The 12,708-nt window shown below is 16.8% G+C and overlaps 1 protein-coding gene across 1 annotated transcript, besides 15 other annotated features; it reads left to right on the top strand. All coding sequences in view use genetic code 6, as the record gives it.

The window, feature by feature from the left end:
* Positions 1-34: 34 nt before the first annotated feature.
* Positions 35-76: a microsatellite.
* Positions 77-92: 16 nt separating this feature from the next.
* IMG5_058530 (hypothetical protein) lies at positions 93-2,057 on the top strand (the record flags this gene model as incomplete). The annotated part of the gene is made up of 1 exon (XM_004037171.1): positions 93-2,057. One exon carries the CDS (start codon positions 93-95, stop codon positions 2,055-2,057), a length of 1,965 nt encoding a protein of 654 aa, XP_004037219.1.
* A 48-nt stretch (positions 2,058-2,105) lies between these two features.
* Positions 2,106-2,155: a microsatellite.
* Positions 2,121-2,184: a microsatellite.
* A 1,071-nt stretch (positions 2,185-3,255) lies between these two features.
* Positions 3,256-3,331: a microsatellite.
* A 1,354-nt stretch (positions 3,332-4,685) lies between these two features.
* Positions 4,686-4,827: a microsatellite.
* Positions 4,691-4,766: a microsatellite.
* A 939-nt stretch (positions 4,828-5,766) lies between the features above and the next one.
* Positions 5,767-5,838: a microsatellite.
* A 1,674-nt stretch (positions 5,839-7,512) lies between these two features.
* Positions 7,513-7,554: a microsatellite.
* Positions 7,555-9,050: 1,496 nt separating this feature from the next.
* Positions 9,051-9,121: a microsatellite.
* Positions 9,064-9,161: a microsatellite.
* Positions 9,110-9,169: a microsatellite.
* A 1,258-nt stretch (positions 9,170-10,427) lies between these two features.
* Positions 10,428-10,470: a microsatellite.
* Positions 10,471-11,566: 1,096 nt separating this feature from the next.
* Positions 11,567-11,605: a microsatellite.
* A 718-nt stretch (positions 11,606-12,323) lies between these two features.
* Positions 12,324-12,452: a microsatellite.
* Positions 12,344-12,452: a microsatellite.
* Positions 12,453-12,708: the final 256 nt, after the last annotated feature.

Here is a 12,708-nt window from a genome sequence, read left to right as displayed (position 1 = left end):
CTTAAAGTAAATAATAGAATTTGATTATACGTTTTTAAAAATATAAATATTTAAAATATAAATTAAAAATTAAATTTATTAAAAAAAGGAAAATGATTTATTTAAAATCTTATATTATTAATTTCTTAGTTATAATATATATTTCCTTATCATCAACTCAAGATTTATATGTAGATATATTGGGAACAAATGATGTTCATGGGGCTGCTATAGAATTAAACAAGAAATAAGACGAATAAGAATATATGAGAGGAGGATTTAAATTATTATCTGGCTTAGTTAATATTCTAAGAAAAGATAATCCTAAAGGAGTCCTATGGTTAGATGGGGGAGACTAATTCTAAGGAACTTTAGAGAACTATAAAACTAGTGGTGAATTAATAACTGACTTTTACAATCTGATGGATTTAGATGCTACAACTATAGGGAATCATGAATGGGATTGGGGAAAAGATAGAATAATAAAATTTATCAATAATGCTCAATATCCTTATCTTGTTGCTAATATGGAAAGAAAATCCCCTGAAGAAATATAGGAAATATTAAAAACAATTAGTGATTAAAAAGCTAAGGATGAATTGAATAAATCACTTGAAAAATTAGTTTAAGATTATGATAACAAATTAATGAAAACTAAAGTTTTTGAATTTCATGATGGATAAATTAAAATAGGAGTAATTGGTCTTACAACTATTGAAACTTATACATCAACATCAATGCCACCTATAGATTATGATATTGATGATTAATATGCTTAAATAGTAATTGAATAGAGTCAAAAACTAAGGGAAGAAGAAGGAGTACATGCAGTTTTAGTAGTATCTCATATTGGAATTCTTTGTTCGCCTGAAAATGTTAATGAATTTAAAAGATATAGAGTTAGAACGATTTATAATTTGAAAAATAATAGTGTAAAATGCAATGAAAGAGAAATAGCTAAATTTATTCATAAAATTCCTGAAGGAACTATTGATGGTTGGGTAGCAGGACATGTACATGATACGGTTCATAATTTCTTGAATGGAATTCCTATTGTTTAGAATCCCTTAGGAGGTTAATATGCTAATGTAATAAGATTAAATTTCAAATATGATGAAAACTAATATAGGGTTGACTCTAAAAAAACTTTAATATAAGGTCCGATTCCTCTCTGTAGTCATGTCTTTAAATAAAATATGAGATGTGATACTGTACCTAAAGATAAAAATATGAAAGTATTTAAATTCAAAAACTCTACTCTCACTTCAGAAATAGATTAAAGAGTTTTGGATTTGTTTAGTTCAGATAAGTATAAAGGTGTTGTCGACTTAGTAATGAAAATGAGATAAAATGTTATTTTTAGTGTAGATGATGACTTTTTAAACATTAAAACTGATTTTAACCCTTTAGGAGCTTTATTAGGATAAGCCTTAAAAAGAAATTTCCTTTCCAAAAATTAAGATTATGATCCTAATAAAGTTATTTCTATATTAGGATATGGAGGATTTAGATCTGAATTTTTCGCAGGCGAAGTTTCTGAAGCTGATATGAATACTATGTTCCCTTTTAAAGGAAATGTTGCTTCTTTTAATGTTACTGGCGATTAACTTTTGAAAATGACAACAATTTTATAAAGTGGAAAAAGAGCCTTTTATTCATATACTGGACTTTATATGAAAGTTACTAAAGAACCTTCTTTATCTTTTATTGAAGGAAGTGCAAGACTTGATAATGGAGATATTGTAAATTCTGACGATTAATTTACAATTCTTACATTCTCATTTAATGTTTTAAATGCTGGCGGTGATGATTTTAAAACTGTTTTTAGTTAAGGGGTAATTGACAAAAGTAAATTATAATATTAAATACTTGGAGGAGATTTAGAATATATTAGTGCAGGATTTGAGAACAAAGTTTATAAATTAAAAGATATATAGGATAATAATAATCTTATTGTTGTTTAATCTAGAAATGAAAAAATTAAATTTTTTAATAAAAGAGAAAATATCATTAAGAAGAAATTGAAAAAAATTAATAATAATAATCAAAATAACAAAAAAAACAAAAAAAGCAATTGAAAAAAAAATATTTATATTATTATGAATCTATTTTCATATTTTAATAAATTTTTTATTATCTAAAAATATATATTTTTATTATTTATTTAAATATATATTTAATTTGTTTATTATATTATATTTTTATATAATTATCGATTATAAAAACATTAAAAATAGATTACTATTAGAAATTACTCAGTAAATTTATTAAGTTTATTATTTCCTCATATGATTTCTGAATTTTATAAGACCTAAATTACTTTTTATAGTCTTATTATAAAGAATTATTTGTTAATAAGTTTTTGTTTTAATATTTATTTCTGAAAAATGCTAATCATTTTAAATTGGTTATAAAATTCAATATAGAATTTATTTTCAAGTATTTAAATTAGAATTATAAGGTTTTATCTTTGCTTGATATATCATTTATTAATTCTTAAACTTTTTATATATGACATATTCTATCTTATAATAATTACAAAATTAATACAGGATTTGAACTATATGCGGAATCTTAATTTAAATTTTTTTATCATATAAAGTTCAATTTTTTAGACTAATAACTAACTCTATTAATTTAAATTTTGCTAATAGGGGATAAATTAGAATATATATATTTTTTTTTAATTTATTAATAAATATATTTATACATAAAATACAATTAAAAATATATATTATACAAATTTTATACTCAAAAAATCATTTTATTACTCTGTACTAAAAAATACTATATTTTTTTACCATAACTAAATCTGGTAAGCAAATTATTCCTTAAATTTATAAATCAACGATTTATATATCCATCGCTTGATATCAATGAACCTCCTAATAATAATTAAATAAAAATAAAGGAATATATTTTTTTAATAACAATAATAATTATTCTATATATTTTATCAAGTCTATAATTTGATTTACATTTATTGCTTTTTAATAACTTTTAATAATATCTAAAAAAAAAAAAAAATGATTTTTAAAATGTTAAAAAAGATTAATTAATATTCTAATAAATCTAAAATCATATTATATTTAAAATTACTAATATATTCCATTAATGATTATCACTAAATATTATTTTAATATATTTTAGTGCAATAAATTTTTAAAGATATATATTATATTTTTGATGAATTTAATAAATATGATATATTATATATTTATTATTATTTTTGTTAAAGTTTTGTTTTGTTTTGTAATTATTTTTAATAAGTAGTCTAAAAAATATATATGTAAATAATTCTTATAAAAATATAAAAAAAAAGTATATATATAATATTTTTTATTATAAATATGTCAATTATAATAAATAAATATAAATTCAATATATAAAAATTATTATTAATTTATACATTATTTGATAAAGAATTTAATTAGTTTATTTTTTATTTATTTATAAAATTTTAATGTTATTATTAAATTTAATTTTTTATTTATATTTTATCTAATTTCACTAATTATTCTTGCACTCAAATTAAATTATAATAACATTAAAAATAGTCTAAATAATAATTTATTTTTTATTAAATTATTTAAAAGAAAACATAATAATAGTTAATATTTTTTTTTCTAAATAAATTCTTGATTATTCTTTTTTTATTCATACATATGTATGTTAAAAATATAAATTATACTTATTATTTATGAAAAATTAAATTAATTAAAAATAAATATAATATATATTTCATTAAATACTGAACAAAATTTAACTTTCTAATATTTTTGGTTATTTTTATTTTATATCCACAATTGGATTCTAGTATAAACTTTATTTAAAAGTTCCTTTTTTAACATCTCCTTATTAATCAAAAACATAAAAAGCAAGCCATCCGAATTCAATATATTGCTCATTTTTTTCACTTTCACTTTCTTCATCAAAGCTAAACAAAATGAAAGTATTTTTGTATTTTTATTATTTTTTAATTTAAAATTCAATCCTTTATTAAATATGGCAAATGTTGTTATCATCAACTCCATAAAATTCATTTGATTCGAATACTAATAACTCACCTTTTTATGATTTTAGTATATTTTTTGTATTTTCTATGCAAATAAATACTGTAAATCCTACATATTTTTAATTTTATAAGTTATTAATTTACAAAATATCTAATATTAAATTAGAATAAATATCTTCGTTTTTTTGAAAATTTATTAATTTAGGAGATGATTTTCTTTCTAATTTGAATTCTGGGCTCAATTTATACTTCTAATATTAATTAGAAGGAGAATCTTAATTATTAATATTATTATTTTAATTATTAGTAATAATTTTTTAAGTATCAAGATTATCTCTTTTTATGCTTTTTTAATTAGAGGTAGATTCATTTTGAGAACTATTTTTTTTATTATTATTAAATATCAGGTTACGCTTTTTCATTAGTTAAATTTTTAGGCGAACTTATACTCATTATTTAATTTTAAGAGGTTTGATTTTAAATAGTTTATTTTTTTTAGAGTATTTTATTATTTTAAAATGATAAATTTTTTTTTATGTTTATTTTATCTTGCTTTTATTATTCATCTATTAACTATTCTTCTTTTTATTCTGTTAATTCTTTTGTTAAATTAAAATTATCTAATTTAATTTGTTTATATATTTTCTATTTGCTAATATTTATTTGTGTTGGCTATATATTCTCGCTTAAATCTTCTTTTTTTTCTTCTTTTTTATCTTTTTTTTTTTCTTCCTTTTTTTCTTCTTTTTTTTTTCTTTTTTTCTTTTTTTTTCTCTTCTTCTTTTACTTCTTTTTTTTCTTCTTTTTTTTCATCATTTTTTTCTTCTTTTTTTCCTTTTTTATGCTCTTTTTATTAAATAGGGGAATTTAATTAATACTCAATACTTTATCCGGATTATCTTTATGAAAATATTTATTCAGGTAATTCATGTTGTAAATTAGTTATTATTTGTTTTGTTTTTTAAGAACTTTATTACTATTATTAAGAATTTTAATTTTTTTATAAACTATTTGGTAATACTAAATCTATTTATTAAGTTAATTAAAGATCTTATTATTATTTTTTATTTTTTTTATTTTTGTTGTCTGTTTGTTATTATTTATCCTAAATTAATATAAATATATTAATATTTATATTATTATTATTATTTTTTAACATAATTATATAATTACTTAATCAACTTATTCAACTTATCCACCTTATTATTATAATTATATATTTTTAGTTAACTAATAAGGCTTTTTTATTTAGTTAGTTATTATTGATTATTTATTTAAACTTTAATTAGTATCCTAACTATCTTTTGTTTCTGTAAAATCAATTACTTTTACATTTTTGAGACTTTCTTAAGAAAATTAAATTGATTAATTTTTTTCTTATTAGTTAAAATTATGGCCTTACAAAGGATTTATTTTAAAATCTACTTTAATTCTAGAATTAATTTTTATGCCTTCAAAAAAAGGAGGTATGAGAGCTGGAGATTATAGAAGGTAAACCTATTAAAGATTCTAATTAATATTTCGTAATTTAAATATAGGAATATATTGCCATGCTAATTCATTTTAATCTTCATCTAAATAAGTTATAAATAATTTAAATTATTCTAATTAAGAATATTTATATAAAGAAACTAATTTGTGAAAATTGAGTTCAAAATATTCCTTATAATCAAGAAATGTATAGTTATCATTTTGATTTTTTATTTAAAATAATTTATATTTTTTATTCACCAATAAACTAATTAAAAAAAAAAAAAAAAATTAATTTAATGTATATATATATATATATATTTATGAATATAAATTTATATATAAATAATATATATATATATATATATATATATTTTATAATTATATATTTATTTAAATTATATTTGAAAAAAAAAATATTTAAAACTTTTTCTTTATTTTTTTTTTATTTATTAATAAAATCTTATAAAAAGTAACAATTATATAATTTTTTTATTTTTATATAATATATATTACATTATTTTCATCCAATAGTTATGCAGTTATTATTATTTAAGATATATTAAAATCTTTTTTTTTAAATTTATGTACTTTTATTATATTTATTTCAAATCCATTTATTCCTTAATATATATTTTTATCTAAATAAATTTAATTACTATTTAAATTATAACTTTTTTTAAAATTGATATTTTCATTTAATCTTTAAAATTATTTATTTTCTATTAACTTCTTTTCAATTTCTTTAGATTATTTTAAATAGAATTATTTTTACATTTATATAATAAACTGAGATTTTTATTTAACTTATTGTGATATATCTTCATTGTCTTCACAATTAATCGAATTTCTTTATTAATAATTTTTTTATCTTAATCCTATATTACTTATATTTTAGTTGAATTGAGAAAAATCAGAAATAGAAGGAACTTAATTATCATTAGTTTGTCTTTAAGAATTTAAGTATTATTTAGCATTACTATATATTACTTAAGGCTTTGATACATTAATAATTTATTATTATTTAGCATTTATTTAATTTAAATTTAAATCTTCTTAATAATTATTATAAGCGGATAAATTCTAGTGAAATTTTGTAATATCAGAAGTATGTTAGTTTTACTAATTCATAGAATCTGCCTTTTATTAAGAATTTTCATTTTTACTATAAGTTTTATCGACTTAATAATGTTCATTATTATTTTATAAATAAAACATATTATTTTCATTATTAGGTATTTTATTTTTAACTTCCATCAATTCATTCATTCTTTCATCTATTTCATCTTCTATATCTTCACAAGGTAAAGCGATTATTTCCTTTATTTAAAATAAATAATAATATATTATTTATTTATAAAAATACATGTTACATTTCAATATCTATTTATTTTTTAAATTCATTAAAAGGAGGTCTTTAAGCTGGTGGCGAATATAAATTTAGTGAATATTTTCCTTGATTTAATTTGTATTTAGTATATAAATAAATTGTGTTCCATCCAATAATATATCCTTTATAATCAAATATATTAACTAATAATTTAAATTTTTAAATTTCTTAAATAAAATTAAATTAATTTAAAATTATTCGTAAGTTCAAATTTAAATCCCTTTTACCTTGTCCAATCAATTTAAGGCTGTTATTTTTGCATCGGACTCCGTTTATATTTATTATAAAAGAGCAATTTTCCCCATTAATATCTACAAAAACCTCATCTCCATATAATAGACAGCATCTTAATTATATTTATTAGCCATATTCAATAGGAAAATTGATCATTTTGTGAAATTTAAAACGAAAGCCATCCAATCCTCCCGTTTCTTACATATTTGTTATTAGTTTTTGGACTTATTCGAATTTATGTTATTATATCTCTTCCTTATAAAGTTATTTTGCTTAATTAAGTTTAGTTATTAAAAGTGAATATTCAGGCTATAAAGGATTTGTCTAAGAAATTAATTGTAAAAGCTCTTTTTATATTTTTTTATAGTATTATTTTATATTATTTGTTTTATCCGTAATATTAATTATTTAATTTCTATTAAACTATTTTTATTTTTATTTTTTTTTTTTTTTTCTTTTTTCATTTACTTAAGAAGAATCATCATTATTCTAATATTATTATATTTGATAAGAATTTTATAAAGGCTATACTTAATAAGGAAACCCTTTTTTTTTAATTAATATCATTTTATTTATAATGTTTTTTTTTTTTACTAATGCCATTAGGTTTTGCTTTTTATTTCTTTTTTTTTAAAAAAAATAAAATTAATAAATTCTATTATTTGATTTTTTAAGAAAATATTTTACTTAAAATAGTGGATTAGTAATTTTTATTGGTGTAAGTTTTAATGGAGTGTTTGATTTTGCAGATTTTAATGGTGAAACTAATTAAATATTTGAATTTAGCTTTTCTTTTTTTATTTAAAAAAAATATATTATATATTTATTTTTTTAGTATAATATTATACCCATATCTATATATTTATAATTTGGGTGTTAATATTAGTTATTCATTTTTTTTATTATTTTTTTAATTATTAATTCGAAATTATATTACTTTTAATTTAAATAATAATTTACTAAATATAAATTAATTTAAAATAAAAATATTTATCATAATTTATTATATAAATTTAATATTAAATTTCCCATATTCATTTATTTAACTTATTTTTATAAATATGAAAATTTTAAAATCTTACTTTATTAGAATTACTTTTTTTAACTTATTTATTTAGTAAATTAATATTCTAAGTATAGTTATCAGGATAAATCTAAACCAAAACGCATAGAATTATTTTTTGATAAATTAATTACAAATCATTTTATTAATAAAATATATTTTATAATATTAACAAAATAAATAGGATATTTATTTTGTCTTTGATAAATTTAATTTTTTTAAATTATTTTTAAATGTAATTTAACTTTGAATTAATATATTTTTTATTGAATTTTAAATTTATTTACTATTTTTATATTCTTATATTTTTTTAAATAAAAAAAGATATATACACTGTTTCTAATTTATTTTTTAAAAATAATTTAATGGCTTATTTAATCTTAAACTAATCCAATTATTTTATTTAAAAAAAAAACTTAAGTAAATATTTTAAATTTTAAAGGTGCTTTTCTATCTAAATTTAATATTTAAAATTTTAAGTTTATAATATAATTTCTTAGGCATCATATTTGCTTTTATATATGATTAGTATTTATTCATAAATATTTTTTTCGCAAAATTAGAAAATATAGGTTTATAAATTTTCAAAGGTACCAAATAATAATTTTATTATAATTAAGAAGAAAAAAAAATATTTTCAAAATTATATTACTATTTTATTTTAGCTATTAAAATTTAAAAATATTATTTATTTTTTTATAAAAAAAAATATTTTATTATATATATTTAAGAATAATAAAGTTTATAAAAAAATATTTATTTTGAGTTGTTTTTATAAAAAATAAATCATAAATATTTGAATTTTGTAAATAAAATTTTATATTTATAATGTTAATAAGAATAAATAAAAATTAATAAAAAAAAAAATTTATCAAATATATAAAAGAATAAAAAGGAATTATAAATATATTTTTATATAAATATAAATATAATATATATATATATATATATATATATATATTATATATATTATTTATTATTATTATTATTATTATTATTATTATTATTATTATTATTAATAAGTTTATTTTATAAAATTAATTAACAATATAATTTATATTTTAGTTAAATTGATACAAATCATTATTTATTTATATTGGATATTTATTTTTTAAATAATTTTTTTTTATTATAATTAATAAAATAATTAAAATTTTATAACTATTATTTATAAACCTTTTATAAAATTTTTTTAAATAGTATTCTAACTTATAAATAATTATTTTGTTCAAAAAAATAACTTAATTTAATACTACAGCTTCTTAAATTAATATTATATTATGATAAACTTTTAATTAAATTATTTTTAAAAATAATTGTTTTGCTTATTTAAAAATAATTAAAATTCAAAATATATTATATTATTGATAAATATGATAAATCTTTATTTTTTATTGTTTTTATATTTATGTTTTTTTTAATATAGATGCTTTTATTAATTTTAATATTTAAATAAAAAAGTATTTAATTTTATAAACTATTTTGATCAAAAAAAAATACAAATATTTATATTTGTAAAAAAAAAAAAGAAATCAAAACCTAATTAAAATAAATGTAAATTGAAAAATTTTCTGTTTGCAAAACAGCACGAGAAGTTGTTCAAAAAAAAAATAATGCATAAACTCCATATTTAAATGAAACCATATAAACATTTCGTAGATGTTCCTAAAACCCTTTAGATTATTTTCAATAAAATATATAATTGGAAAACGATTAAAAAACAGCTTTTTCATTCATATATCAAGATGCAATTTAATTTCCTAAAGAAACATTAATAAATGAAAACTAAATATAAATATTGGACTTAAGTAATAACAAATTTCGAGAAATTCCTAAAGAAATATTTAGTTTTCGAAATTTAAAAGTATTAAAATTAGATAATAATTTAATTACTTATCTTTCCTTTTAAATATTTAACAAAAGCTAATATCTATAGAAATTTACAATTTCAAATAATTTAATTTAACAAATTCCTGAGGAAATAACGAATTGTTAAAATTTACAAATTTTGGATGTTTCCTATAATAAAATCTAGAAAATAAATTCATATATAGGTTCATTAAATAGTTTAACAGTCCTTTTTATAAACAACAACGAAATCACTTTTTTTCCTAAAGATTCATTAGGTTAAAACATTAAATTATTATAATTAGACTGGTTCAAATATTGTAATCCTCCTTTAAATATTTTATAAATTATAGGAGAAGAGCCTTTGAGATAATTAAAATAAATAACTAAAACTTATAAGGAATTTTCTTTCGAATAATTTGTTAATTATTTTTCTTAAAAAACTTTTTCTTTTACAAATTTTTCTTAAAATCTCTAAAATTAAACTTTAATGCATTTAGCTTGTGAAAATGAAAATTTGGGTGTAATTTAATGTTTATATAATATGAATAGTCTTTTAATTAATTAAACTGATAAAAATAATCATTCACCACTTTCTTATTGTATACTTAAAGAAAAATACTTCTCAGCTAAAAAATTACTTTTTTTAGGAGCAAATGCGAATGGTGGAGGTTCCGAATTCGGTTCTCCGTTAAATATTGCATGTATAAAAGGATAAATTTACCTCATTTAGGATTTAATTAATAAAGGGGCGAAAATAGATACTTAAGACATTGATGGAAATACTTCTTTTCATTATTTAATGACTGTATTTTCAAGAGATGTTTTAAATTCGACAAAGATTTGCGAACTTTTATTAAATAAAGGTGCTAATCCGAATATTAAAAATAAAGATGGGTGGACTGGTATACATTTGGCTGTTCGAAGAAACTAGATTAATGCAATTTAATTTGCTATAAATTATAATAATAGTATAAGGAAATAGAATGGGGTTTAAATTTTAATTGATTTTGAGATAAAAGGGGGAGATTTAATGAATACATGTTTACATTTGAGTTGTTAGTCAAATAATATTGATTGTTTTGGGATTTTGTATAAATTTTGTAATTTATTTTCTTTAAATTTAGAAAATAAAATATGTTATAATTTATGTTCTAAAGGCAGCTTTTTATATAAATTGGCAAAAAATATTATTAATTTAAGAATTTATCAAGATTTATAATTATTAGGAACTAATAATAATTTTAGTGTTTTTTTATTTGAAGATGTAAATTTCAATAAGAATAATGAATTAGTTTTTGAATAGAAATATAAAGAAGGAAAAATAAATAAAATTAATTGTTATTTTAATGATTTAGAAGTCACTAATCCTTAATAGGAAAAATAGTTTAATTCTCCTTAAGAAACTAAAGTATTTTCTTTTAATTAGTAAAGGGTTTTAATGAATTAGAGAACTTTTTCGAAAAAAGAATAAGGTTAAAATATAAAAGACGATAATGAAGAAGATTTAAAAGATGAAATGGATATGGAAGAAAATAATAATATATAGTAAATTATGAACTCTTCTTTTTAATAATAGAATATTAATAATTATAATTTTAATAATGAAATTACTTTTTAACCTAAATTTAATTTTTAGAATTTAGAAAGTGCACCGAAATATTATTGTGCGCCTAAATTACATACTGGAAAAAATTAAGAAGTTATCAGAATTTTATAAACAGGATAAAATATATTAAATTTAATGAAAACTGTAATTATTTAGTATTAGAATTAGTTAATTGAAATGATTTCTAATGTTTAAGAAAAATATAAAATTATTAGTTTTATGATAAAAAGTTGCATTGAATGTATTTAAAAATGGCAGTGTTTTTTAGATCAATACAAGAATTACAAAATATATATAACTACAAAAAATATAAGTATTTAGAAATTAATTATATAGACTTTTTTTTTAGGTATATATAAAATGAATATGTAATAGTTCCATTTTGGGAACTTAATGAGAATTATAGAAGACAATAATAATAATATTGAACTTAATAATCAGAATAATAAAAAAAGATAAAATTAAAAAGTTACTAAAGAAAATAATTCAAATTTTAAGAATAATATTAATTAAAAAATTTGTAAACTATCAATATAAAATTATTAATAACAAGAAAAATATAAAAATGAGAATTATATTGTAAAGGATTTCCTTATTTCATCATTATTTAAAATATAGAAACTTTCTATATAAGATATAGAATTTATAAAAATATAAAGTATTTAAGAAAACATATTATCCTAATATGAGTGTTTGTAATTAATAAGTTATACGTATAATTAATAAAATTAGTATTAATATAATCAATAATAAAAGTAAAAATAATAAAAATAATAATAATAATAATAAAATCATAATAATAATAATAATAATAATAATAATAATATAAATATAAATAATAATACTTTTAAAGAAAAAATTGTTGGAATAATATTAATCAATGTTAATAGCAATAATATTAAATTTAATAAGAAAGCCTAGATTAAGTTTATCATAATGATGAAGCTGTTATTACTTAGAAATCTTTTGAAAGTAAAATTATTTAAATTAAAAGAAATTACAGATCTTATTCAGATTATGTTTGAAATTTAATTTTTAAATTTGTATTATTTGTGTATATATATAATTATAATTGTATTGCATTGTTAATAATAAATATA

The sequence above is a fragment of the Ichthyophthirius multifiliis genome (assembly GCF_000220395.1).
Source record: "Ichthyophthirius multifiliis unplaced genomic scaffold scaff_1120509250246, whole genome shotgun sequence".
NCBI lineage: Eukaryota > Ciliophora > Oligohymenophorea > Hymenostomatida > Ichthyophthirius > Ichthyophthirius multifiliis.
The sequence above is the reverse complement of the archived record's forward strand: the minus strand, read 5'-3'. Positions and strand labels throughout refer to the sequence as shown.